Below are 24,318 nucleotides of genomic sequence, written 5' to 3' on the forward strand. Positions count from 1 at the left end.
GGCTAATATAACCTGCCTTTTCTGCTCTTAGTGAGTGACGCACGGTGAGACGCATTTCTCCATCCTCTTCACTTAAAAAAAAAATCTCTTTCTAAGATACAAAGTTTCTTTTCTTTTTTTTAAGCTCTAGGTTATCATGACTTAATTTATATTACAGTTATAGAGCAGTTTAAAAATTAGGTTTTGGTACTAAACTTCTTCTGTTTCCACTTATGTGTACAGTCAATCAACATTTCCAGTCAACTCATAAAGACATGACATTAGCTATTGATTCAACACTATTTACCTCATGTCATTCTAGTGCTGCATTTTATCTTGTGCAGGATGCTGTGTTAGTGGGGTCCCGGTAGGAAAAGCAGAGCACTGTCAGGTTGAGTAATTTGATGAGAACATAACAAAGACGAGAACAGGGCATAAGGAAACCCTAAGAGTTAATGTCTTTTACAGCTCGCTCCCCCAGGGCTGAGTAAGGCTGGGGAGCTCTTGCTGAGCCTGGAGGTAGAGCTGCTGTGAGGGCTTCAACCCATTTCAGCACATACCAGACTGGCTTCCAACTGCCAGAGCCTGCATTCCTCTGCCTGAGGGCTTTCTCTAGCAGAGAAACATCTTTGTTTCCTCCAGGGGACAATACTCAGCCAGTAAAGGTTGGTAGTTGTATATAAATACCCCAGGTCCCTCCCTGTGGGGTGAGATAACTTTGAGGTGCATGTTCTAGACTGTATCCGATATTCCCTGAAGTGGGATTAAGTTCTGGTTGCCCACCAGCTTCTTGGTGTTTTCTAGCATCCCTCCCAAATAAAGACTTGCACTTGAATCCTTGTCTCAGGCTGTACTTCTGGGAGAACATTTGAGTGGCCTATGGCGGAGGGACAGAGAGAGCCCATGGTGACCCACTATTGGTTGAACCCAGCAAGAGGGCGTGGGAGCTCACTGATGAAGTTTGAGAGGCCAAGCTCCCAGGATGGAGAGCAGGGTGGAGAAGGGTGGAAAGCAGATCAGGAGGCATAGGGAGTCAAGGGTAACCAGTCTCTTCATGGAACTTGCCATCCAGGGGGAAGGCAGATAACATAAAAGTAATAGCAATAAGATAGGTTGAATACTATGACCGGAAGTCAATACTGTGGGACATCAAGAACCACTCCCCTAGTCCAGGGGGTGCAGGAAGACCTCCCAGAGAAAGTGATGCATCAACTGAGTCCTGAAGGATGAGTGTGACGGGAAAGAGGCAGAAAGAGGAGTGTTCTAGGCAGCAGGAGCTGCCTGTGCACATGCTTACAGATGGGGGAGAGCACAATTCAGTTGAAGGATTGAAAGAAGTTTGTTAGACCTGGGCCTCAGAGTTCAAAGCAGGAGGTGGGAAGAGGGGAGGGTGGGGCTGAAGGTGGGGTGAGAGAGGAGGACTTGACAGCCAAGCTGGGAAATCTGGACTATGCCCTGAAGGAAAAGGAATCAATCACTGAAGGTCTTGAAACAAGGGAGGGATGAGATCGTATGGCACTGTAGAATCGGGCCATGATGTAAAGCCTGGACTGGGTGAAGGCAAGAGCAGAGGCAGGGAGGCTTGCCAGTATGGTCAGGGAGAAGACGGTGGCCTGGGCTAGGGTGGAGGTGAGCAGACGAGGTGTGAAGGACCCTGAGGGAGAACGGGCAGCACTTTGCAGTGGACTAATGGAGAGGGGTGGGGTGAGTCCAGTTCTTGGGCTGAGGGTACTGGGAAGATGGTGGTGCCAGATGCTGAGATGGGGGAAATGGGGAAGGAGCGAGTTTGCTGGGAGCTCAAGGCAGAAGTAGGAGCAAAGTTTCACACATATCTGTTTTGAGGGGCCTTTGTGGCTGCCAGTGGTGACATCTAGGGGGTCAGCTGGATGGATGGCTCTGGACATCAGAAGCAACGTCTCAGCTGGAGATGGGATGTGGGGAGTCAGGAAATGGGTGCTGCAGCCTTGGACAAGTTGGCACCCCCAGAGCTGAGCTGACACCCCCAGAGGACACAGGCAATGCCCTGGAGGGAACCACATTTGAAGGATGGCAGTGGGTGGTGGAGCTGGCAATGAAGGCGGAAAAGAAGCAGCTACAGAAGTGAGAAAAAGACCAGGGGAGCTGCCATTGGTGAAGCCAAGGGAAACTATGGCCGATAGAGTCAAATGCCACCAGAAGGTCAGGTGAGACAAGGAAATTTTCTGGTAGGGTCAGTGTGGTGACAGTGGAGTGATGGAGGAGACAGCTGGATGTCTCCTCTTTGAGGGATGAGGGAGAGGTGAGGGCAGGGAGACTCCAAGTGTAGACAGCTCCTCCCAGAGAGCTAAGTGGTCACGAGGGGTCCAAAAGGAGAGGAGGAAACAGTCCAGCCCTGCTTCACAGAGAGAAATCAAACCCAGGCCTGTGGATGGTGCAGGGGTCTCTTTGTTAGCACACAGCACACAACACAGCCAGTGGCCTTTCTGCCTGCACTGCTTGCTGGAGGGGACCACAGGGGACTCCCTGGCCTCCAAACTGGCAGGGCTGCTGAGGTGGCAGTGAGGCCAGCTCTAACCAGGGCCAGCTGCACTTACTTGCTTTATATTCTGGGCTCTGGACATCATTTGAAGAAACTCTGCTACTGCTGAAAAACATTTGCCGAACCATACACCTAGTCATATTACAGATGGGGAAACTGAGGCCCAGTGTCCAGGGTCCTAGTGAGTCAGCCACAGTGATGGAATCAAACCTAGCCCCAGGACTTGAACTTTGGGGTCCTTTCCACACCCCAGAGACCCCAGGAAGAAAAGGGCCGTGGCCTGGCCAAAGCCACAGTCGTGACAGAGGGTGAAGACAGAGACAGACAGGAGAGGAAACACCACAGGGCAGGCCGCAGGCAGCACATGCCGAGGAGGTGGCCGGCGTGCTGGGGAGCGGGCTGCTGGTGCAGGAGCAGAGCCGGCAGGCCCAGGCTGCCCCACACTGGCCACTGAGTGACTTACCCAGGCCTGCCTCCCCTGAAGCCCACAGCATGGCCTGCTCCCTCATCCCAGTCTGCTCAGACAAGCCCATGAATAGAACATTAAAGGTAAAACCTTCTAAAAGAAAAAGCAGCTCCCTGGTAAAAGTCGCCCCACGAAATGTCAAATGCAGAGCAAGGCTTCCTGCCTTGTGTGCTTCTCACTAATGGAGGCACCTTAGCCTCCATATCCCCATCATCCAATCGCCCTATAAATAAATCATCGTAAGAAGAATGCCAATTTCCCCCCTAGGGCCTCATGAATCTCTCTGTATAAGCATATGTAAGAGCCCCCTTCATACGTGTTGGCTCAGGTGCCCGTAGAGAGAGAAGGTCAACTCTGCTAGGGCAATTTTAGAGGCAGAAGCAAACTCACACCACCTCTGTGGGCTGAGAGTTGGGAACCCAGCTTTTCTCTTGACCTGGGGAAGAATTTTTTGCTTCACTTCCTGCAGATCCACCCAGACCACGGTGCCACTGCCCTCTGGAATTAGCCCAGGAAGCTACCAAGAGGTCCCATCTCCAAGGGCTGCAGTGGTTTGTCCCCTGGCAGACATGTGGTAAGTCGTGCCCACCCACCCCTGTGCGGGCGGGTGAGCCACACAGTCGCTCAAGCTTTGTTCCTAAAATGCAGCCCTCATAGGGCTGGCCCGCCCACTCCTGGGGCCCCCACTGAGTGGCTCACCAGCCGCCCATGGTGCCAACACCATGCTAGTGGCCCCAGGGTGGGAGTGTCAACCTGAGGGCCAGGACCTGCAGGCATTTTTGGGATGCTCAGCTCTGCAATGGCAGACCTCTGGTGCGCACTCCCAGAGCCTGTTGCACACTCACCAAGTGTGTTTCTGAGCACGCACACAGTATTGTGCCAACCCTCTTGCAGTGCCAGCACAGAGGCCTTCAGAGCACCTCTAGTGAATCATGTAGCAGGGGCTGTTGGCAGGTTTGGATCTCAACTTCACCAACTGATTAGACAGTAATCACAGGCTCGGAAGCACCCCGCCGAATTGTTAGATCTGACACCCTGCCCCACCAGTGTGGAGGGGAGCTCCGCCCTCAGAGGTGGGAATCTGCTCTTCTCTGCCCCGAGATCAGCTAGACTCTCTGCCTGAGTTCTTTTTTCTTTTCCAAACTGTAGGAAGAATGGTCCACTAGGGTACACAATTGTGGCTGGAAGGCGGCAGAAGAATTCCCTCATAGAGGACAACTCTTGAGTTCTGCAGTTACCACCCAGCTAACAGGCTAGGGCTGAGCCATGGGAACATCCCCCAGGAGTGCAGGAACATTCCAGAGGAGGGACAGGTGCAGGTGGAGGGAACTCCCTCATCCAACATGCAAATTGCCACCACCTGGGCAGGTGTGCCCTAGGGCTGTTGCTCTCCAGTCACTGACCAGTCTGGGCTGTAGCTGTGTTAGCAGGTCCTCCAGGACAGCCTGGAAGGGGACCAGGGAAAGCAACCTATGGAGAGGTCCTGGCCCCCAAATAAATCACAGTCCAGCCTTTCTCAAGGGCATGGAAGCAGGCGACGGTCCATTGTCCCATCTCTGTCTGCAAGGAAGAAACCAGAGCAGGAGAGAGTAGGGGAGGGGTGTGTCTCCGCAGATAGAAAAGGAGGTGGACAAGGTAGAAGAGGACATGTGAGAGAGTGGGATCAGGGTCCCAGGAGCCCCAAGTGCCATCCAGAGATGTTCCTGGAAGAACACCAGAAGGGGAGTGTATGGGAACAATCAGAGAACTCTAAGAAGATATGAGATGAGTGATTCAGCAGTTCCCAGCATCTCGCAAAACAAATGTCATGTAAGTCAAGGCAGATGGGCATGTGAGACAGTGGAGCTTAGGAGGTGAAGAAAGCAAAGGAAAGAGCGTGGTGGCAGGCAGACCTGGGACTGCATCCTGACTCAGAGTGCCAACTGGGTGATTGACAGCACCTTGCTGGACTTCAGTTGTCTGTGCCTCAGTTCCCTTATCTGTATTGCAGGGACAAGCACAGACTGATCTCCTGGGGTAGTTGTGGAGATGGCCTGAGATAAGGCATGGACCACACTTAGCCTGGCCATCACTAATTATAAGCAGCTATATTGTCACTCTGTGGACAGGGATTGGCATAAGTGGATTCAAGGCAGGTTGGGAAGAACAGTCCATTCTCTGCTGCCCATTTCCAGCTCACATCCATACCTCCTCCCAGCAGACTCGGCCAGGGATGCTCTGAGACCCTCAGTGGCCTCACTCTTGTGGTGGGCACTAAGTCAGCCATGCCTCTCTTCCCCCCAGTTCAATGACATCCAAGGAGGTCCCAGTTCCTTGGCCCCTTGCCTTCAAGCTGATGTCTCCCTAGGTCTTCTCCCAAGCCTTGAGGAAGTCTCACCCTAGGGTGCCTGACTCACTCCTCTCTCGGACTCACTTCTACCCAGGGTGGCCTGGCCAGCGCACACCGAGGAAAGGGCTGCTTCCAGTACTCTGTGCCGAGGTCCTGCCTTCTGCCGTCCCTGGAGGCTCTGTTCCCGTTTCTCCAGCTATTTTGCTTCCTCGGCCATCTGTTCCTTCCCTGTCATCTCCTCTCTGCTTCAACCTTAACCACTACTTCGCTGCAGATGGTACCAAACAGATCTGTTCTTGACATCCTTCATGATGCCTGCCCTCCCCTTCTCATCTCCAGTGAGTGAACTGCTGCTCTGTCCTTTCTCAGGCCCTGACTCCAAAGCTTGCAGTTGGATTCACCCTCTACAAGCCTCCCTCCTTGGTCCCATATGCTGTCAACTCTGCCACAGGTCAGGGGGCAAACAACTACCCCTTTCCCCTGCCTTTTTCTTCTCCTAACAAGACTTTCTCTTTTCAAACTTGGCCAAGAACCTGTCCTGGCGTCAAGTCCACAATCTGCTCTGGTTATCTACCTGGTCTCCAGAGCCGTTTAACCCTCCCGGGCAGTTGGGGTTGGTGGCCTGAGTCTGAGACCAGAAAACTGGGATTGATTCTTGCAGTAGAGGAGCCAGTGTGCCCATGCTGAGAGTTTGGGTCCTGAACAGTTTCTCTGTAGAAAACGGGCCTGGGAATTGCAGTCAGGAATTGGCCCCGTGTTGGCTTGACAGGAACTGAACCAAAACACATTTTCTACATTGTCCGAGCTCACAAAAGGGGAGCACTGCACTGCTTTCTTTGCTTTTATTCTGGCTACTGGTGAGAAAATGCATGCATGGGCTTTATTTAGCAACTCACTCTGCCTCTCCTCTCTGTTGAGGTGACCTAGGGCTCCCCTAAAATTCCTCCTCTTGGCTTCTCTTTTCTGGCATAAGAACTAGGAGCTTTGAGGAAAGAAGCAGCCCAGAAGCTCCCAATTAAGGAAGCTGTCTTGGTGTCATTGGTTTTACTAGGCTGCATTCCTTGAGCAGGCCAGAATTGGGCTGGGAAGACTGAAATTCCACTCTGCACCTGGATTTGGGCTAAAAAGCTTCGTATCTCAACTCTCTAGACTGGGCTCTTGTATATCCCCTCTATACTTCCTCTGCATCAAAAAGGAGCACTTCTTGGCTGTCCATGGAACACCTACCTCCCTCCTCCCCTCTCCACTGAGACTAAGAAGGACCATGTCACCAATAGCTCCAAGAGAAGCCTGCTGACACTTGGCCACATGGAGACTCTCTGATTCCCTAGGGAACCTCTAGATTCAAATCAGCCAAGCGTCTCACAACCCCATGGTCCCTTCCTCCCTCTACTTTCTGTTCTTCCCACAAAGGAGACCCTGTCCAGCCACCAGGCCAGCCCATCTGGCTATAAAAACCAAAAGAACAAAATACATCTTACTGGGTTGCAGGCCTTAATCTAGCTCTTGCTGAATTATTCAGGAATGGCATTAACTTATAAATGAGTGTGTTTGACTGATTTTGTGGTTGATGTACAGATAAATTCTAATGAAAGACAGCTACAAGATTTTAAATTATTAATTAGACTGCCACTTAACAAAGCCTATTTGGCACTCTATTTCCTTGCTTAACAAGACAAAAAGTTTAAGGAAAGGTTCTGTATTAGCCCAGAGGCTGTTGATTTGCATTCTGTTTTTATAGCTCTAAAAATGAAAACCATAGATCCTGACCTTAAACAGGCCACTTCTGGCAAAGCAAAACCCCCAGCAGTCCGCCCTTCCTTCCTGGATGGTGCTGGGTGGCTTGGGCCTCTCTTGCCTTGCCTGCCTCTCATCTCTGACCAGAGATTTGCTTTTCATATCCCTGGTTCTGCCGGGGTAGGCCAGGAGATGGAAAAGCCAGTAGTGCAGCTGCTGAAGCCTTCATCTACCAGCACTGTCCGCAGCAAGATCCACTGAGGACTCATGGCTGTGCTGGTTCACAGAGGTGCGGCTGTGGCCAGTAGAGCAGTAGATGCGTTCATTAAGAGATGTGAGGCAGTGTCCTCCACCCCATTCCTAAAATGACCTGCCTGGGGGGCAGCGCCCCATTAACTGTAATAGGACAACCAGAAATCAGAGAGATGACCCTTGTGGTCCAATGCCTACTCTCACCTTCATCCTCCTCTGGGGCTTCTTCTTTGCAGGAAAGGTAGGGTTCATGGTCCCTTCTCCCCCCAGGATCTAGAGAGGGCTACTTCATCTTTCAATCCTTTTACCAATTCATAATTAAACTATAAACTCCCTCAGGGCCAGGACCCCATGCAGGGTTCTGCATCCATCTGATAGGCAAGGAAACTGCAACAGCTATCTGAATCCATCCCATAACCTTTTTTTTCTGGGAGCCTTTGGGAACAATTTGAGAAACAGAAACTTTAATGGCCACCTCTCTTGGCACTAGCTTCAGGCACACCTTTATCTCTGGGCACACACCTAGAATCCACACACAGAATCTGAGTGTCTTGTGTGTGTGTGTGTATGTGTGTGTGTGCGCAGAAGAGACCAGTCCTGGGGACCAGGATCAGGGGCTGAGGGAGAAAGTTGCCCAGGAAAGGACCACAATAAAAGTCCTTTACCCACACTATGTCCCAGCAGCAAGCTCTGGGCCACTGGAGCCGAACTCAGCCCAGCAAAGTGTTTCTATGCTCTGTTTTCCTCAGGCCAAGCCAGGTGGAAACCTCTTTGTTGGTAGAACCTCTCCCGCCAAGCAAGCAGTGCAGGAAAGGAAAAATAGCCCAAAGGACAAACACACGTGACTGCCAAGCCTCCAGTGGCCACCTCTTGAGCAGGGTAAGGAGCCTCCCCCTGGGGACTAGCCCCCAGAATGCACTGGGCTCATCCGGAGCTGGGCCTCTGGCTAGCAAGGATGGGAGGAAAAGGCTCCTGGATGAAGCTCAAGCCTCCCTGGACACCTAAACCATATAAATAAAGTGCTTGGGCTGCTTCGTGGCTCATTTTAAACTGTAAACTGCCAAAAGACAAAAGACCAAAAGGGAAATGAGATGTCAGTTTCTCTCTATTATCTCCTATTATCACAGACCTGCAGCCTAGACATGGCGGCCTTAAAACTGCCTGGGAAGCTTTCCCTGCTGGGGCAAGTTTGCATGCTCCAGGTCCAAGCTGCCCAGCTCTGTGCTCAGCTCTGTAAGAAAGCATCCTTTCTGTGCAGAGACACTCTGGCCAGCACCGCCCATTGCTGAAAGGACTTTTAGTCCCTTTCTGCTAGGAAAAGGAATTGGGGTGTATCCATGAAGTGGCTTCTTCAAAACGCTGCAGAGACTTTTCCCACCCCACCGTGAAAGGCAGTCAGCACTTCCCCCTCTGCACTGCACCGGCCCACGTGGAGGGCACAAGTCACACACAAGTTTGTGACTATTGACACGGTAGGCTAACCGAAGCTCCTCGGTCAGCCTCAGCCAGCAGGGACCACAACATAGCCTCTATTGCTCCCAGCGCCGACGTGGTTCTTCACCAACCTGTCCAACCTGCTTATGGGGTCTCTTCCATTATCCCCACATCTGCTCCTTTTCCGCCCATCGCCCGGCTTCGCTTCCCCCGTCTTCACCACCTACCCCTGCCCGTTTTCTCCTTCCCCATCCTACTGTGAGGTCAGAATCCTGTGCTTACGACACTTCGGTCTGTTGCCATGGAAACAGGGGCGGATTAAGGCTGGAGCACGGAGCGCAGGGATCAGGCCCCTCTGCTACCTGAGCTCCCGCCTCAGAGGACTCCCGCAGGGCCCGGGCAGCCAGCCGCAGGCGCCGCGGCTCGTTCGCCGCCAGTCAGCCGCCCGTCCGCCGCCTGGTTCAGGCCAGGGACAAAGGGGTCTCGACCGGGCACGGCAGCCCGCCCAGACCTGGGAGGGCAGACAGGTAGATGCAGATGCCGGGACAGCGGGTGGCGGAGCCCGCAGGGTCTCGGCGTGGTCACCTGCCCTCCCTGGGCCCTGGGGACCGCTCCCCGCGCGGCAGCCACGTGGGGGCGCGGCGGGACTTCCCCAGCGCCGGCGCCAACTTTGCAGCGCTCTGCGATGAGCCCAGCGGCTGGAGGGTCGTGGTGAGGTGGTCTCGGGGCCAGCTCTCCTCAAGTTGAGACTGGTACCCGCCGCGCACCCTGCCGGGACGGCCTGTCCCTTCGCATCCTTCCGCTCCAGGCAGGAGGAAAGTTTGAGGAACTCAGGCGCTAGCACCAACCCTCGGCTGCTGGGTGCCCAGAGCCCGTCCCTAGGGACCACCAAACCGGGCTGCAGGAAAGGTTCTAGCGTCTGGGTCCTACCTGGGAAGCCAGGGCGAGCAGTGAGTGAGCGTCCTGGCCGGGCAATGACTGACTGCGGGCTGCACCGAAGCGCGGGTTGGACCCGGCCCCGCCAAAGCGGCAGAAGCTGGTGGCGTGTGCCCGCTTAGGGGATGGAGCCTGAAAGTGCAAAACTTTATACTGTCAAAGCTAAGGTCCCAGGAGGCCGGCTCCCCTTCCATCATAGGCAGCTCACTGTGGTCTCGAAATGACCTAGGCCTGGTAGCTTAATCCAGGGAGTAAATCCTATGTCTTGCTACCAGCCCCCGTCGGTGGCTGGGGTTCAGCAGCACGCCCTCGGCGGGTGAGCCCTGGCAAAGCCCGCCAGCCCGCCAGCCCGCCAGGCGTTGCTTCCCGAGCCCGGAGCCCAGGCGCCGGGTACCCATCGGGCGGCTCCCGGGCTCGCGGCTCTGCCCCGTGCGCATCCAACTCCAACTTGCCCCTGCGGCTCCAACTCACCTTTGCGAAGCATGTTGGCCGCGGGGCCGCCACTCCGAGGTCGGCCTAGGTGCGCTCCCTCCTGGGGTCCAAATTCAAATCCTTGGGCGCCGGCTGCAGCTAATCCGAGAGCGTCGAGGCGGGGGCAAGCCGGGGATCCGCTTATGCCCGGCGGCCCGGCTCCGCAGGGGCATGGTGAGCCCAAGCCCCGCGCCGAGGGCACCGGCGCCCACCAGCAACCGCGGCGCTGCCCGGCAGCCCCGGGGCGAGCTGCTTGCTCAGCGGAGCCGGCGGCCTGCTTCTGCAGCCCTGAGGACTTTGCAGGCGGTTTTGAGGGAGGACGCCGCCCCCCGGCCGCCCGGCCGCAGCCCCCTCCTCTCCGCCCCCTCGATCCGCCGCCACCGCGGCTGCTGCAAAAGGGCGCTCGCACGCACCGCCAAGCTCCGGGGAAAGCTCCGGGAGCGCGTTTGCAGGACCGAGCGATCGGCGGAGCGGGGCGCCTCCCTTTCTCCCCTCAGCTTCCCCCACCTCTCCGCCTCCTTCCCTCCCTCCCCCGCTCGCTAGCTCCCTCCCTCTCTCTCCGCTCCCCGCCCCCGCTCACGGAGCGCCTCCCATACAAAATTTATGAAAGTGCTCTCAGCTCGCGGTGCCGAGCGTTGTCCTATTCCCAGGGCAGCGGCGCGGAGCTGCGCGGCGGCGCCTCCCAAGGTGTTTTCGCTGCGCCCGCCTCCGGGGACGATCCTCTACCCGCGTCTGTCCAAGTACCTGACCCAGCCCCCGGGCCGGTCGTCGGGCCACCCGAGAACCCCTTCCGCGCCCCTTGGGCTTCCCGGAGTTCGCATCCGCAGCCCCACCCGCGCCCGCTCGCCCTTCCCGGCTGGAGGTCAGAGACGCGATTGGCATCGTGCGTTCTGCCCACCGGCTGGGAAGCGAGGACCGCCGCCCAGAGCGCCCCCACCGCTCCCCATCCCGATTACATGTCCGCACCCCTGTCCATCTCCTCTATGGCCGGTTCTGCTTCCTCTTCGGAGGCTCGACGGCTCCCCCTTGCCCAGGACAGCTCCAGAAGATCCAGTGCCTCGCATCCCGAGTCCCAAGACACTGTTCCTTTGGGAGGAGGTCTGGTGTGCCCCCGGGTGGTCTAGACCTTGAAGCAAGCACTGGGGAGGCCCAGTTGCCTATGCTAGAGAGGGAAGGACCGATGTGGGGCTCAGGAGTGCTATCTCCGCCTGGGATGTGGGGGCTCTGACGTCCCTCAGTCTGCACAGACCTGGCCCGGGGTCTTCGGGAAAATGGAGGAGGCACAGCCTAGAAAGCAGGTCCCGCAGGGGACGAGTTGGGCTGAGCCTAGAGAAGGTTCAGGCCAGGCGAGTCCTGGGTGAAGGCCGGCACCCCCTACTGGCCTGGGATAAGAGGGGTCCTGGAGGGGAAAAGAGTGGGCTGTCACCCATTCAAGGCACATTTAATTGAGCGTCTGTTAGTGTGGGGGATTCAGCCAATGAAAAAGGCAAAGTCCTTGCCTTTGTGGAGTTTACAGTTCATAAGTAACTGAGGAAAGTCCAGATGAGATGGTTCTTGGAAGAAAAAAAAAGCCAGATGTTCTGGAGCTGATCTGAAGGGATCAGGGAAAGTCGCTCTGAGCAGGTGACATCTAAGCAGAGATTTAATTGATGTGAGTCGTGTGATTCCTTGGAGGAAAACTTGGCATGATAGGAAGGTCAAAAAGAAGGCTAGTATCAATTCATTCAGCCATACATGCACTCAACAACGCTGAGGCTCCAGGTTTGAGCTAAGTACATAGGCTTTGACTTCCAGAAGCTTATGGCACAGTAGGTGAAGAAAGATCCATAAGCCCTCTTAGAATGTGACACAAAGAGATATAGATATAGGGGGCTCTGTTAGCTCTATAAGGGGGTGACAGACCATCCAGGAAGGCTTCACAGAAGAGGTACCATTGGGGTTAGGTCTTGAGGGCTAAGTTCATCAGGCTGAGAAGGGGAAAGGCCATTGCAGGAAGGAGAAACTGTGCAAATACTTGGAATTGAGACCGTAACCTTGTTCTGAAGATTAAGAAGACTGGTTCATCCTGGGGTGGGAACAGAAAGTGAGGCATTCTTTCTTTTAGCCTCTACCAGCTGCAGGGCTGGACTGACCCCACACCCTGTCTGAGCCCTTCTAGGTAGACACAAGTGAACTTGAAGACACTGAGAGCTGCAGAGGCCCTCCACCAGTAAACCAATGCCAGGGAGGTTGAACAACTTGTCCATGTCACACAGCAGATCAGCCCTTAAATGTGGGCCCGAATCAGGCTATGCTAATCCTCATTCCACCTTCCCAAGCCGCCTCCCCATGACCCCCTGCCCCACAATCTCAGTATCTTAGGCAAAGTTGTCTGGGACTGGGTGTGAGTGTGAGAAGCGGAGTTATTTCAGGCCTCAGGAGGGGTGGTGCTGTTTTGGACTCCAGCCAGGGGGTGGGGGTGACTGTAGGCGGGTGTTGTAGTGTAATGTGGGGGTGCACTGTGCCCGCCTTCTTGTCAGGCAGTAATTACTCAGACTGCTGAGTAATGCTGGCAGGGAGACCCCCACGGACAGATGGAAGTGTTCTCAGCCCAAGTTGAATGGCAGCCCCCAGTGTCCTGCATTGCAAGGTCTTGGGGCACATGCTCATTTCTTAATGGGGACCAGGACAACTCATTCAGGACAGAGGCTGTGGAGCTATGTTACAAGAGGATGAGGGCCTTCTATCACCAATGCGCCCCATCTCTGCCTAGGGAAAGGCCCTAGGGGGTGCAGTGCCTGCTAGAGAGAAGCCACTACTCTGCTGGAGCCAATCTTTCCCCTTTGGAACCCATAGTTACAGCCTGAGCTAAAGCTGCCCACACGCTGAGCCTTAGCATCCTGAATGGGGAGGGGCTGGACTCAGGGTGTTCCTGGAATTGAGATCTTGCACTGTGAGGGTCCATAGAACCTGGGGGAGATAGGAAAGTCCAGGATGAACTCTTATCAAAGTGATGGGGTGCTCTTAGGAACCATGATGGCCACAAACCTGTCCAAAGCTGTGACTGTCCTAATAGCATCAGTCAGTATCTGAGGGCAGAGCACTGACCCCTTCTGGTCCTCCAGTTGGCTGCTCACTCTCAGCCATCCCAGGCTCTCCTCCTCCCTGGGCAGCCTCCCAGTCAGGGCCTGTCCCTGGCTGCTTGTTTTTCACTTCTCCCTGCACCTTCATTAGGAGTTTCCAAGAAGGGAGCGCCTCCAGGGGAGCCTGAGGCCACAGAGCTGCCTTAAAGGGCCAGCGATGCTCACACAAAGAAGTTGGTGTCAGAAGGCTGGGTGGGCAAACAGCCCTGGGTGACCATTGCTCTATGGGCCAGACCTTGTTTGCAGGTACTCTACTCTTCCAAAAGTCAAGGCTGTCTCACTGGCTGCTCTACTGTCTCACTGGCTGCTCTGTCTTCTCTTAGGAGCTCAAGTCACTACTCAGGAGAAAGGCTATCTAGGCCTGAAGGGCAGCCTAGGCAGGGCAGCCTAGGGTGGCCAGAATCCTGAAGGTTTAGGCAATGGAGCCCTTGGACTTCCCCACTCTCCCAGGAAAGCACCCTCAGGCTAGGAGCCTTCTCCTGGAAGTAGTTTTTCACACGTGAACCTTCCACAGTGTCGGTTGGAGCTGGCCTGATGGGCGCTGAGTTCTGTCCCGTAGGGGCAGTGGGGTCCTCTGAGGCAAGGAATGCAGCTCCACCCACACGGCATCCAGGGCTTCCCAGGAGTGGGGTCAGGGAGGGAAGCTAAAGAAAGTTTTTGTTGTCCCCACTCACAAGACTCTCTCCGCAGAACTGGGGCAGGGAGTCGGCAAATAGGGGGGCACTGCTGTGCCAGGTTCGGGCTGCGAGGTAGAAAGAGCGGATCGGGTCGCCGGTAGAATGCAACCCCGGTGGTAGAGGACCACTAAGGGCTCCCGCGAGTCCCGACCTCCCAGGCTGAGATGGGGGCCCACTCTAGCCCCGCCCCTATCTTTCTCCTTCACGGTCCCCGCCCCGCAAATCCCCGCCCCTCGCTGACCGATCGGCGATCGATCGCACTGTCTGTGCTCTCGGCGTTCTTCTAGCGCTGTCTTTTTGGTTACCACGTGGGAAGGCCGGTGATGGCGGCGCTGGCTGCGGCTGCGGCCGGGGAGCCCGGCGGCCAAAACGGCCCGGGCAGAGGTGGGTGCTACAATGCTGCGGCCTCCAGACCTCACACCTCGGGGTAGAGCCTCCAAGTCAGGGACAAGACCAGCCCCCTTTAACGGCGGCGGCGACTTTCTGTGCCTGACCCGGAAGGCCCCGCCGTCACTCGCTCCGGGCGTCCGTTACTGAAGCCCAGGGGTACGAGCCTTTCTTTTGCAGCCTTAGGTCACTATAGGTAACAGCCTCTCCTAGGAGCTTATAGTCCTCAAGCTAGAAACGCTGCCCCCCTGCACTGGTGGGCAGACACATGAAGACTCCCGGATAAGACGAACCCGACGGGGAGGGAAGGAGCTAGGTGCGCTGCGTCGGGCATTCCACAAGTAGGGCCCTCAGGGAATGCTTCACGGAAGAGGCACAAGGTTTCATTCACCAGACACTTGCTGAATGCCAGGACTGTGCTAGGTTCAGGGACTAGACCTCAGCCCTGCCCTCAGGGATTTCGCAGTCTACTTATTTTAATTGATTTAAGATTACTGATTTAAACAGAAGGTTACAGCCAAATGATAAAGGAGGAGGCGCCTACTGGCCCTTGGGACCTATTGAGCTGCTAGTCACACCCCAACCACAAAGGACTTGGGCCTGTCAAAGGAGTTTCTGTGAGGTGCCGGCCAGAGACACTGGCTGGTGTTCCGAGGCCTTTGAAACAACTGAGCAAAAAGCATAGCAGTGGTAACATTCAAATCTGAACTTAGGGTCCCAGCCTGCCATTTTAGTTGTCCACTGCACCATCACCACCACCACCATGACCTATTCCCCACCTCTGCAACCCCATACACACACACACAAGCTAAAGTGCCGGGTCTGGCAGGATACCTAGCAGAAGTTCTGGTACAGAGTACAGGCTCAGTAAATATTCGCTGAATAAATTCATTTCTCACCTTGTCACATTTCCAAACGGTCTGGTGCCCAAACAGATAACTAGAGGTTGGGCTAAGCTGAATTGTGAGGAATAGGATGCAGATTAAGGGCTGCAGCCTGGCTAAAGGGCTACATTGTTTTCTTCTTTAATCAGAGGGTTGCAATTATTTGTGTACCTATGTTTGTCCCCATTAGTCCTTATCTGTTTGCCCATAGTCCTGACTAGAGTGTTTTCTTTCCATCCTTCCTGGCAGGGTAGAGTGATGGGACTAGGGAACTTAAGTCAGTTAAATGTATGGTGTTTTACCTTTTCATTTACCTTTTAAATGAAAAGAGGGAGGAGTGCAGGAATTAACCAGTCTAGACAGAATCAGTGGGACTCGAATAAGGAAGGCAGCCTATTAAGTTAATATTTATAACTGTTTGCTTATAGATCTCGTATCTAGGATCTCAGAACTTCAAGGCATTCTCAATGGCTGGTGGAGGAGGGACATTTTTCTAGACTAGGTGGGCTGGCCAGGCTCTTGGGTTTTCCCCAGGATTGTTCTTTATCAAGGAGCAGTTGTCTGGACTTTTTTGTCTTTTCCCCTCAGTTCAGTCCCATGGTGTCAGCTCTGTTCTCTTGAGGCAGGGTGTGAGCCACACTCCATTCATGGGCACAAATCTTAGATTCCCAGTAATCTCATTACATGGAAATTAATTATACAGATTTCTTCCTGGCTTTATGGGTTGTATTTCCAGCTTCAGGGTGACCTCGGGGAAGAAGGCTGGATCAACCCCCTTGGTCTCTGGGATGTGAGCCTTAAACTTGGGTGATGTTAACAGCCCAGTCAGGTCTGGTTGTTGTTTAGGCCAGGCACCAACTCAGACCTTGCATTCATCCTAGGTCGAGTCCTTCGGGGCCGTTTGGCCAATCAGATCCCCCCTGAGATCCTGAACAACCCCCAGCTGCAGGCAGCCATCCAAGTCCTGCCTTCCAACTATAACTTTGAGATTCCCAAGACCATCTGGAGGATCCAAAAGGCCCAGGCCAAGAAGGGTGAGCCCTCAAGCTTTGAGCTGGGGTTGGGGGTGGAGAGGTTGCCTGGCCCAGCCGGGGACAGTGTCCCCATCCAGCCTCTTTCCCAGCCCTCTGCTCTCATATCTCTGCTCTGTTTTGCAGTGGCCTTACAAATGCCTGAAGGCCTCCTCCTCTTTGCCTGCACCATTGTGGATATCTTGGAAAGGTGAGGCTTGGGGCACCGAGGAAGCTGGGCCAAGACCTTCCCCATGTCCATTACAGCTCTGCCTGTTGGCATCCTTTTTTCCTTCTGGACCTCTGCCTTACATGTCCCTTCCCACAACCATACACACACCAAGGGAGAAACACAAAACTAAACCCCTAGCATGCTATGATCCTTCCTTGTCTCTCTAAATCTCCCCTCCCATGAAAAATTGGGAGGGAGGAATGAGTCAATTCCAGTATCTTCAAAGCTGGGCCCAGAGCAGGTGGCGGGGCCTGAGGAAGAAGCTGAGTCCTTAGAGTTGACCCTGGAATGGACTGGGTGGTCAGCGTGGGATCTGGCAAGGGAGAAACTTTTCCGTGGCACATTTGGAGTAGTAGGGCAAGGAGGGGCTTGGCTGAGGGAGGAGCACATAGGAGATGGTATTCAGTTCCTCTGCCTCCCTTGTGTAAGTTTCTTCTATACAATGAGCCATCCTTGGGAGGGTGGGTGAGTGCTCAGCCATCTGGAACCAGTACAGGAACAGGGAGGGCGAATGAAGAAAGGGGAGGTCATCTAGTGATGGGAACCTCCCACTTCCCTGCTGCTGCCCTACCCCCACCCTGCTCCTCATCCCGCTGCCACAGACTCACTTCCCTGCTCCCACCCTCTTGCCCCTTGAGGATGCTCTCTGGGGCTCGGGCCAATTTGCATACATTTTAATCTATAAAAAATTAAGTGCTCTGGCTGACTCAGATGCCTGGGCTGCATGCTAAGGAGCTGAATAATCTGCTTCTGTGAACAGCCTGATTTGGGGAAGGGGAGGGACTGGCAGCAGCTCAGTTTTCCCCACCACCCCCCAGGAGAGGAGTGGGGAGACCCCCATCACTGGGCTATACTCCATGTCCCAGGGGTGGGTCTCAGGAAAGAGCTGGTCCTCTGGCCCCATTCCTGTTGTGAGTTCAGGGGGTGTGGGGTCTTCCCCACCCACCCCCATCCCTCTGATTCAGGCCTGGCAGCAGATCCCATGGCAATGTGCTGGCCAGAACCCACTCTTCCTGACGCATGAGGCGTGTGGGTGGTGCCATGTGCTGTGGGGGAGCTGTTCATGGGTACCTCCATCCTGGGCACAGAGGGCCCTGACTAAGGGTGGGGAGGTAGCAGGGGGTCTGGACGACAGGGAGGTTGTGTGTATCCACACATATGTGCCCACACACATCTCGGCACCAGGGCACGGGAGTGGGTATCTCTGCCTGTGTGTGCGTGCTCATTGCTCTAGGGGGATGAGTCAGGGCATCAGTGGTCTGCCTTTGACCCTGTGTATGGCAGGCTGAGGGTTGGGGGTCCCTCTTGCTGTCTGAACCTCGGCAGAAGAATCAGGGCGCTACAGAGACCATCCTCATACCGCTACAGTTCCAGGAGCCACTGCCAGGCCTGGGGGAGGTGGCAGCTGTACCCCTCCTACTCTTTGTTGGCAGAAATGGCAGCTGCCAACCCAAGGGATTGGGAGAAGTAGGGAGAGAGGAACTGGGCCCTGAGATCCCTCCACAGAGTTAGGTCTCTCTGCCACCTCACTCCTTGTGTCTCTGTCCCATTGTTCCCCACCCCAACAGGTTCACAGAGGCCGAAGTGATGGTGATGGGTGACGTGACCTATGGCGCTTGCTGTGTGGATGACTTTACTGCGAGGGCCCTGGGAGCTGACTTCCTGGTGCACTATGGCCACAGCTGCCTGGGTACAGAGGGCCTGACCCTGGCAGGGCTGGCAGGGAGGCAGGACTGCATGCTGCTCTCCATCACACTGCCTTGTCCTGCTTGCAGGCACGAGGTCCCTCCTGGTTTATGGGATGGCCTTGGCCTTCCTGCTCCGCAGATGGATCTTTCCTTTGGATTTGGTTGCCTTGGAAACCATGCTACTGTCCCAGATGCAGGTGTTTGAAAGGCTGTTGGTGGTAGAGCAGGCTGGGCCCTTGGCTGAGTGACAGAGATGGAGCTTCTAAGGGACCTGTGACCCCCCTCGCCCCCAAGGTCTCCCTCTACCCCTAGGCCAAAGCCATTGGTCCTGGCTGCTCAGAGACCTTGGCCCTGGCTGGGCCCTCTGCCCCTCCTGCCTTCCAAAACAAAGTCTCCTGAACTCTTCCCACCTCCCAGTTCCCATGGACACCTTGGCCCAAGACTTCCGGGTGCTGTACGTCTTTGTGGACATCCGTATAGACACTAGCCACCTACTGGACTCTATCCGCCTCACCTTTCCCCCAGCGACTGCCCTTGCCCTCGTCAGCACCATTCAGTTTGTATCCACTTTGCAGGTAAGTGGGCAGACAGTACCAGTCTCCAGGCTCTTCCTGGATCCCCATGTCAGTTACTCCAGGCTGGTCCTCTTGCCCTGGCTCTCCCTCGCCATCCACTTTCTTCCCTTCCCTCATCCCTACAGGCAGCTGCCCAAGAGCTGAAAGCTGAGTATCGTGTGAGTGTTCCACAGTGCAAGCCCCTGTCCCCTGGGGAGATTCTGGGCTGCACGTCCCCTCGCCTACCCAAAGAAGTCGAGGCTGTTGTGTAAGTGAAAAATGGGGGGGCCAGTCATAGAGACATAGGAAATGTACCCTAGGAAGGCGCTGCGGTTCATCATCTAGGAAAGGAAACTGAATCTAAAGCTCCTTAGGCATTTGCTCAAGGTCACCCTGCAAGATGGGGACCAAATAGGGTTTCAGGGTTCTGTCTCACTCTCCAGAGCTCTGTCCAACGTCCAGAAGGCTATGCCCAGGGTAGGGCAGGAATTAGGGCCTGATAGGGGGATGAAGGTGGGCTAGAAATGGTGGGAATGTAATTGGAGAAGATGAATGGGCACGCCCAGGCTGCAGCCCCATTAATTTAGCATCCGGACAGCTAACAAGCAGGAGCAGCATGTCTCCTGCTGCCTAATTATTTTAGGTAATGGAAATGCTTAATGTTGTGTGAATGCAGCCAGCCTCGGAGCCGACAGCTCCCCCAGCTGAGACTGGGGAGGGGAGCCCCATTCCCAGCTAATGGCAGGGAAGGAGGGGCACTCCCCTTACTCAGCCCCATCCCTGGGGCTGCAGACGCTGGTTCCAGAGGCCTTGCTGCATCCACATAGGATACCCCTGCCCCTAGACAGGCCCACATCAGGGCCTTCCCCGCCCAGACTGGCGGCCCTGCTCCCCAAGGGGCATTCCCCCTGTGCCTGCATAACTCTGAGCTCATAGATTTCTACCCTTGGGTGCTTCAAAGTATATGTTGGAGGGAGGAACACCCTGTGTGTTGGCCAGTCATCAAAATTTGGTGTGGAGAGAAGGAGCTGCCATGCAGATTGTCTTCCATGCTTGGCCTCTCTTTGGTCTGGGAAGGTACTGTTAGGGATGGCATCTCCCAGGGCATGCTTGGTACAGCCTGGTGGTTGAGCCTAAAGTCAAGTCCCAGATATACCGCTGAATAGCTGTGTGACTTCAGGCAAGTTTCTTAACATCCCTGAACCTTACTTGTATCTTTTATGAAATGAGGATACCATAGGTAGCTTGGAGGATTTGATAAGACTTGAGCGAAGTCATACATGTTAGGTGTTTAGCTCAGGCCTGGTACATAGAGGGCAAGCCCAGTAAACAGTGGCTATTATTACAACTCACTAATTGGACCGAAGGACTAGTTTGGGCAGAGAGTAGCCAGTGCATACCCTGAAAGCTCATTTACAGCATAGATGACAGCCTGAACACTACTCCCCATGTCTGTATTGAGCTAGGTGAGGGAGAATCTGTCCCCCCACTTCTGAGTTAGGCTCTCTAGAGCCTTACCATGGCCTTGGCTGTCCCATTACTCTTCTCCAGAAGGTCAGGGTGGGGAGGGGCGCAGTTAGATTCTGCTTTAAATAACTAGAGGGGCCCTCAACGGTCATCCAGTTCAAACTCCTTATTTTACACATGAGAAAAACCAGGACCTTGGGCAGTGAAATGATGACTCATCCCAGTTCACATACACAGTCAGCAGCACAACCAGCCAAGAACTCGATCCTCTGGACCTCCAAGCCAGTGCCTGCTTCTTCTGGTGCCCCACCCCATACTGCGCCCTTTCTACCCCCTGCAGATATCTTGGAGATGGCCGCTTCCATCTGGAGTCTGTCATGATTGCCAACCCCAGTGTCCCTGCTTACCGGTATGGGCTGAGCTGGGCTGATCACCTGGGGAAGGGGTGGGATTCCCGGCCACCGTGGCCCTCAAATGGCTGAAAATTCCTCATCCCCTGGCCACTTAACAGCCCTCAGCCCTATGGATCTGATGCACATGGGTTCTGAATCTGGGTATCAGACAAAGTGCTGCTGGTGCACAGCACCTGCCCATCCCCTGCATTCACACCGAGATCTAAGAACTCTCTCCCAGTCTTGCCTGTTCCAGCTGTGGGACTGATCTTCCCAGTGACAGTCTGCTCTTGCCTCTGTTCCTAATTACCTGCATGGAGCCTAAAGTTTCAGGAGACCAAGGGGCTGAGTTTGGGAGTTATGTATACAGCACAAGTCCTGTGAGTGGCTGTGACTGTGACCCTGACAGCTTCTTCTTTTCTAGATATGACCCATACAGCAAAGTCCTGTCCAGAGAGCACTATGATCACCAGCGCATGCAGGCCAACCGCCAAGAAGCCATAGCCACTGCCCGCTCAGCTAAATCCTGGGGCCTTATCCTGGGCACTTTGGGCCGCCAGGGCAGTCCCAAAATATTGGAGGTCAGAGGGCTCGGAATGGCCTCTGGAGTAGGGGACTAACTGGAAACCCAGCTGGGAAAATCAGTAGGCTAAGGGATTTAGCCTTGGGTGGTTGATCATGAGGACCCCAGCTCTGCCTCCCTCTCTCAACAGCACCTGGAATCTCGGCTCCAAGCCTTGGGACTTCCCTTCATGAGGCTGCTGCTCTCTGAGATCTTCCCCAGCAAGCTTAGCCTTTTTCCCGAGGTGGATGTGTACGTTTCCTCACATTACCTATCTAGCTATGACTCTGGCTAAAGAATCTTAGAATCTGGGTCCTGCCCAGCACCTATTGAAGGCTAGAGTCAATGGGAATTGCTTCCATGGTCATGAAATTTTAATGTTTATAGAGCACTCGCCCAGCAGGAGCTGCCTTTGGCTGTGGGCCATACCTACTTCATCTGGCTTGGGGGTTCACAGGCAATGGCAGCATCATAGTCGTTCTGCGTAACATGAGTTTGAGAGATGGTTGCCACCTGTACTGTACCAGGCACTAAATTTGATTCTGGGGGTACTATCACAAATGAGCTGGCCAGGCTCTGGCTTCAGGAATCTCATAGTGGAGGAAGCAGGAGAAAACAAGCAACACTGTGATGTTATTCTAAAGAGCATTAGTTGACAGACTTTACTTTAGAATAGTAAGCACTCATTGGGTGTTTTGGAGACACAGTTATGCTCTACATGCTGCCCAGGAATGAGGAGGCCCCACCCCTTGGATCTGACCTGACTTCCCTTCCCAGGTGGGTGCAGGTAGCTTGTCCACGCCTCTCCATTGACTGGGGCACAGCCTTTCCCAAGCCGCTGCTCACACCCTATGAGGTAACATCACGTTTTGAAAATCTCTGAGAGAGAGTGGCCTTTGCACCTGATTCTGTCAAGGGAGGGATCTGTCGGGTGGGTAGGCAGCACTTGGTTGAGCCATGTCCTAGTTGTGTGGCCTTGGGCAAGTCCTTTCACCTCTCTGAGCCTCACATTTCCTCTCTGTGCTGTGGGGATAATAGGACCTTAGTAGGCCATTATGAGAATCGAATTAAATAATCCTGCGTAGAAAAATGTCGGCAGATGTTACTCTCCAGTTTTCCGCCCCTAGGCGGCGGTGGCCCTGAGGGACATTTCCTGGCAGCAGCCCTATCCCATGGACTTCTACGCCGGCAGCTCCTTGGGGCCATGGACGGTGAACCATGGGCGGGACCGGCCGCTCCAAGCCCCGGGCCGGCGGGTGCTGGGGAAGGTAGGAAGGGATCCTAAGCAAAGCAAAGAGGCCTGGGCGTGGCTTGGCACTGGCCGCCTCCCTGGCGACTCGAGCCGAGGCCGCCGCCTTGCGGCCGCTACGGGAAATGTACGGCAGCAGGGTGGGGGACATCGTAGAAGCGGGACCGTGACCAAAGTCTGCGACCTCAGGTGCAGGAGGGGCCCAGGCGTCCATCTCCAGCCGCGGTTTGCGAGGCTTGCAGATGCATAGAAGAGGAGGTGGCGCCGCTCGCTCCCTGAGACGTTCGTGGGTCCCAGGTATCTGGCCCAGTTCTAGCCATGCTGCCCCCTCCACGTTGTCATGGCAACGCCACTTGCTTTGAGGCCCACCCCAGGGTGGTGCCGGTATTGGGTCCCGCCCCTCGGTTCAACTTCCGCTTGGGGAAAGGTCGCTTCCGGTCCCTTGGGCGGGTTCCCTGCATCATGGCCGCGCAGCAGCCTCTGCGAATTTTGTGCCTGGCGGGCTTCCGGCAGAGCGAGCGGGGCTTCCGCGAGAAGACTGGAGCGCTGCGGAAAGCCCTGCGGGGCCGCGCCGAACTCGTGTGCCTCAGCGGACCGCACTTGGTCGCAAACGCAGCGGGCGTGGAGGGCGCGGGGCCAGACTCCGGTGAGACGAGCCGTGTCCGGAAATGCACTCAGTTTTCTCTGTCTTGCCTTGTCTCCTCAACACTCGCCAGCACACTGCTACCCTTACCCCCCTCAGCCCTGCCACACTCCCACTTTGTTGTACCCAGGCCCTCCATCTCCCTCACCCCAGCCCCTCGCTCAGACGCCATCCTGGTCCTCTCAGACTTCCACCTTGATCTGTTTTCCCCTGTCTCTTCTCCAGATCAATCTGTTCCCCACCTCTTTCCCCCCAGACTTCTTATCTCCCATCAGCCACCTCTCTTTCCCTCTCATTCCCAAAGCTTCCCTCACTCCCTTTCTCATTTATTTCCCCCAGATTCCCCTTACCCTGTGTTCTCTCCCCCTTATCGCTGTAGGGTCCTGCCCTCCGAAGGAGCAGCCTCGAGGCTGGTGGTTTTCCGAACAGGAGGCAGACGTTTTCTCCGCACTGGAAGAGCCCACGGTGTGCAGAGGTCTGGAGGAAGCCCTGGGAACAGTGGCAAAGGCACTGAAGAAGCTAGGGCCTTTTGATGGGATCCTTGGTTTCAGCCAGGGGGCTGCGCTAGCAGCTCTTGTGTGTGCCTTTGGTCAAGCCGGAGATGCCCGCTTCCCTTTGCCCCGGTTTATCATCCTGGTATCTGGTTTCTGTCCCCGGGGCCTTGGCCTCAAGGAACCCATCCTGCAGAGCCCCTTGTCACTGCCTTCACTCCATGTTTTTGGGGCAACTGACCGTGTCATCCCCCCTCAGGAGAGTATGCAACTGTGTAGCCGATTTACTGGTGCCATCACCCTCACCCACTCTGGTGGCCACTTCATTCCAGCAGCTGCGCCCCAGCGCCAGGCCTACCTCAAGTTCTTGGACCAGTTTGCAGAGTGAAAGATCAACAAATGCCTTTGCCTCTACATCCCCTCCCCACCCCCTAGTGGGGACACATGAAGTTGGTGCTGTCTCTGTAATCCCTGCCCTCCTGGCTTCTTTCCCCTACCTGGGACCTCCACTGCTGTAACTGCTCCTCACCATCACCAATGCAGAGACAAATACCAATACTTAAGACTCAAGTTATATGAGCCCAACTCTGCAATCAAGAAAAAGGGGATTAGGCCACCTTAATGGACTTTGACCTTGGCATCTGATAATTCAGACATGACAAAGGTTAGTAGAGCCACGGATGAGTGGAGGGTGACACAGGAAAAGCAGGGACTGTTGCCACTGTGACTGCCACACAATAAAGTGGTGACTTGGATTTTGAGAATGTTTTTTCCTGATACACACAGGAAAACCCATTTTATAAAGGAAATACGGATTCCTGGCCATCCATGCAGTCTT

The 24,318-nt window shown here is 54.9% G+C and overlaps 3 protein-coding genes across 6 annotated transcripts in view; 2 read left to right on the forward strand and 1 right to left on the reverse strand.

Moving 5' to 3' along the window:
- The window catches only part of RTN4RL1 (reticulon 4 receptor like 1), a 63,452-nt gene extending 52,822 nt beyond the window's left edge, over positions 1 to 10,630 (reverse strand). The window contains exon 1 of the mRNA XM_074343230.1: positions 10,123 to 10,630. Coding sequence (XP_074199331.1) covers positions 10,123 to 10,135 — 13 coding nt within the window. The 5' untranslated portion in view covers positions 10,136 to 10,630. The remainder of the gene's footprint in view (positions 1 to 10,122) is intronic.
- Positions 10,631 to 14,166: 3,536 nt separating this feature from the next.
- Positions 14,167 to 22,643, forward strand: DPH1 (diphthamide biosynthesis 1). Of its 4 annotated transcripts, none has more exons than XM_074343240.1 (12): positions 14,167 to 14,305; positions 16,074 to 16,226; positions 16,350 to 16,413; positions 18,003 to 18,124; positions 18,540 to 18,697; positions 18,823 to 18,944; positions 20,484 to 20,552; positions 20,960 to 21,116; positions 21,249 to 21,349; positions 21,875 to 21,953; positions 22,225 to 22,365; positions 22,536 to 22,643. In XM_074343240.1, the coding sequence occupies exons 1-12, from the start codon at positions 14,245 to 14,247 to the stop codon at positions 22,623 to 22,625; spliced, it is 1,317 nt and encodes a 438-aa protein (XP_074199341.1). In that variant the 5' UTR covers positions 14,167 to 14,244; the 3' UTR covers positions 22,626 to 22,643. The 4 variants fall into 4 exon arrangements, with proteins under 4 accessions (XP_074199341.1, XP_074199343.1, XP_074199342.1 ...); XM_074343241.1 differs by lacking the exon at positions 14,167 to 14,305 and adding an exon at positions 14,316 to 14,467; XM_074343242.1 differs by lacking the exons at positions 16,074 to 16,226; positions 16,350 to 16,413 and having other exon boundaries at positions 14,223 to 14,305.
- On the forward strand, positions 22,629 to 24,235 carry OVCA2 (OVCA2 serine hydrolase domain containing). Its single transcript, XM_010958191.3, has 2 exons — positions 22,629 to 22,992; positions 23,369 to 24,235. The coding sequence occupies exons 1-2, from the start codon at positions 22,665 to 22,667 to the stop codon at positions 23,866 to 23,868; spliced, it is 828 nt and encodes a 275-aa protein (XP_010956493.1). The 5' UTR covers positions 22,629 to 22,664; the 3' UTR covers positions 23,869 to 24,235.
- Positions 24,236 to 24,318: the final 83 nt, after the last annotated feature.

Source organism: Camelus bactrianus, chromosome 16 (assembly GCF_048773025.1).
Source record: "Camelus bactrianus isolate YW-2024 breed Bactrian camel chromosome 16, ASM4877302v1, whole genome shotgun sequence".
Taxonomy (NCBI): Eukaryota; Metazoa; Chordata; class Mammalia; order Artiodactyla; family Camelidae; genus Camelus; species Camelus bactrianus.

Excerpts from the sequence above, each read along its gene's own strand:
- OVCA2 (XM_010958191.3), top strand. The coding sequence starts at position 22,665 with ATGCTGCCCCCTCCACGTTGTCATGGCAACGCCACTTGCTTTGAGGCC. Across the intron at positions 22,993-23,368 it reads GGGCGCGGGGCCAGACTCCG|GGTCCTGCCCTCCGAAGGAG; the intron begins GTGAGACGAGCC and ends TTATCGCTGTAG.
- DPH1 (XM_074343240.1), top strand. The coding sequence starts at position 14,245 with ATGGCGGCGCTGGCTGCGGCTGCGGCCGGGGAGCCCGGCGGCCAAAAC. Across the intron at positions 16,414-18,002 it reads ATTGTGGATATCTTGGAAAG|GTTCACAGAGGCCGAAGTGA; the intron begins GTGAGGCTTGGG and ends CCACCCCAACAG. Across the intron at positions 22,366-22,535 it reads GCCGGCGGGTGCTGGGGAAG|GTGCAGGAGGGGCCCAGGCG; the intron begins GTAGGAAGGGAT and ends CTGCGACCTCAG.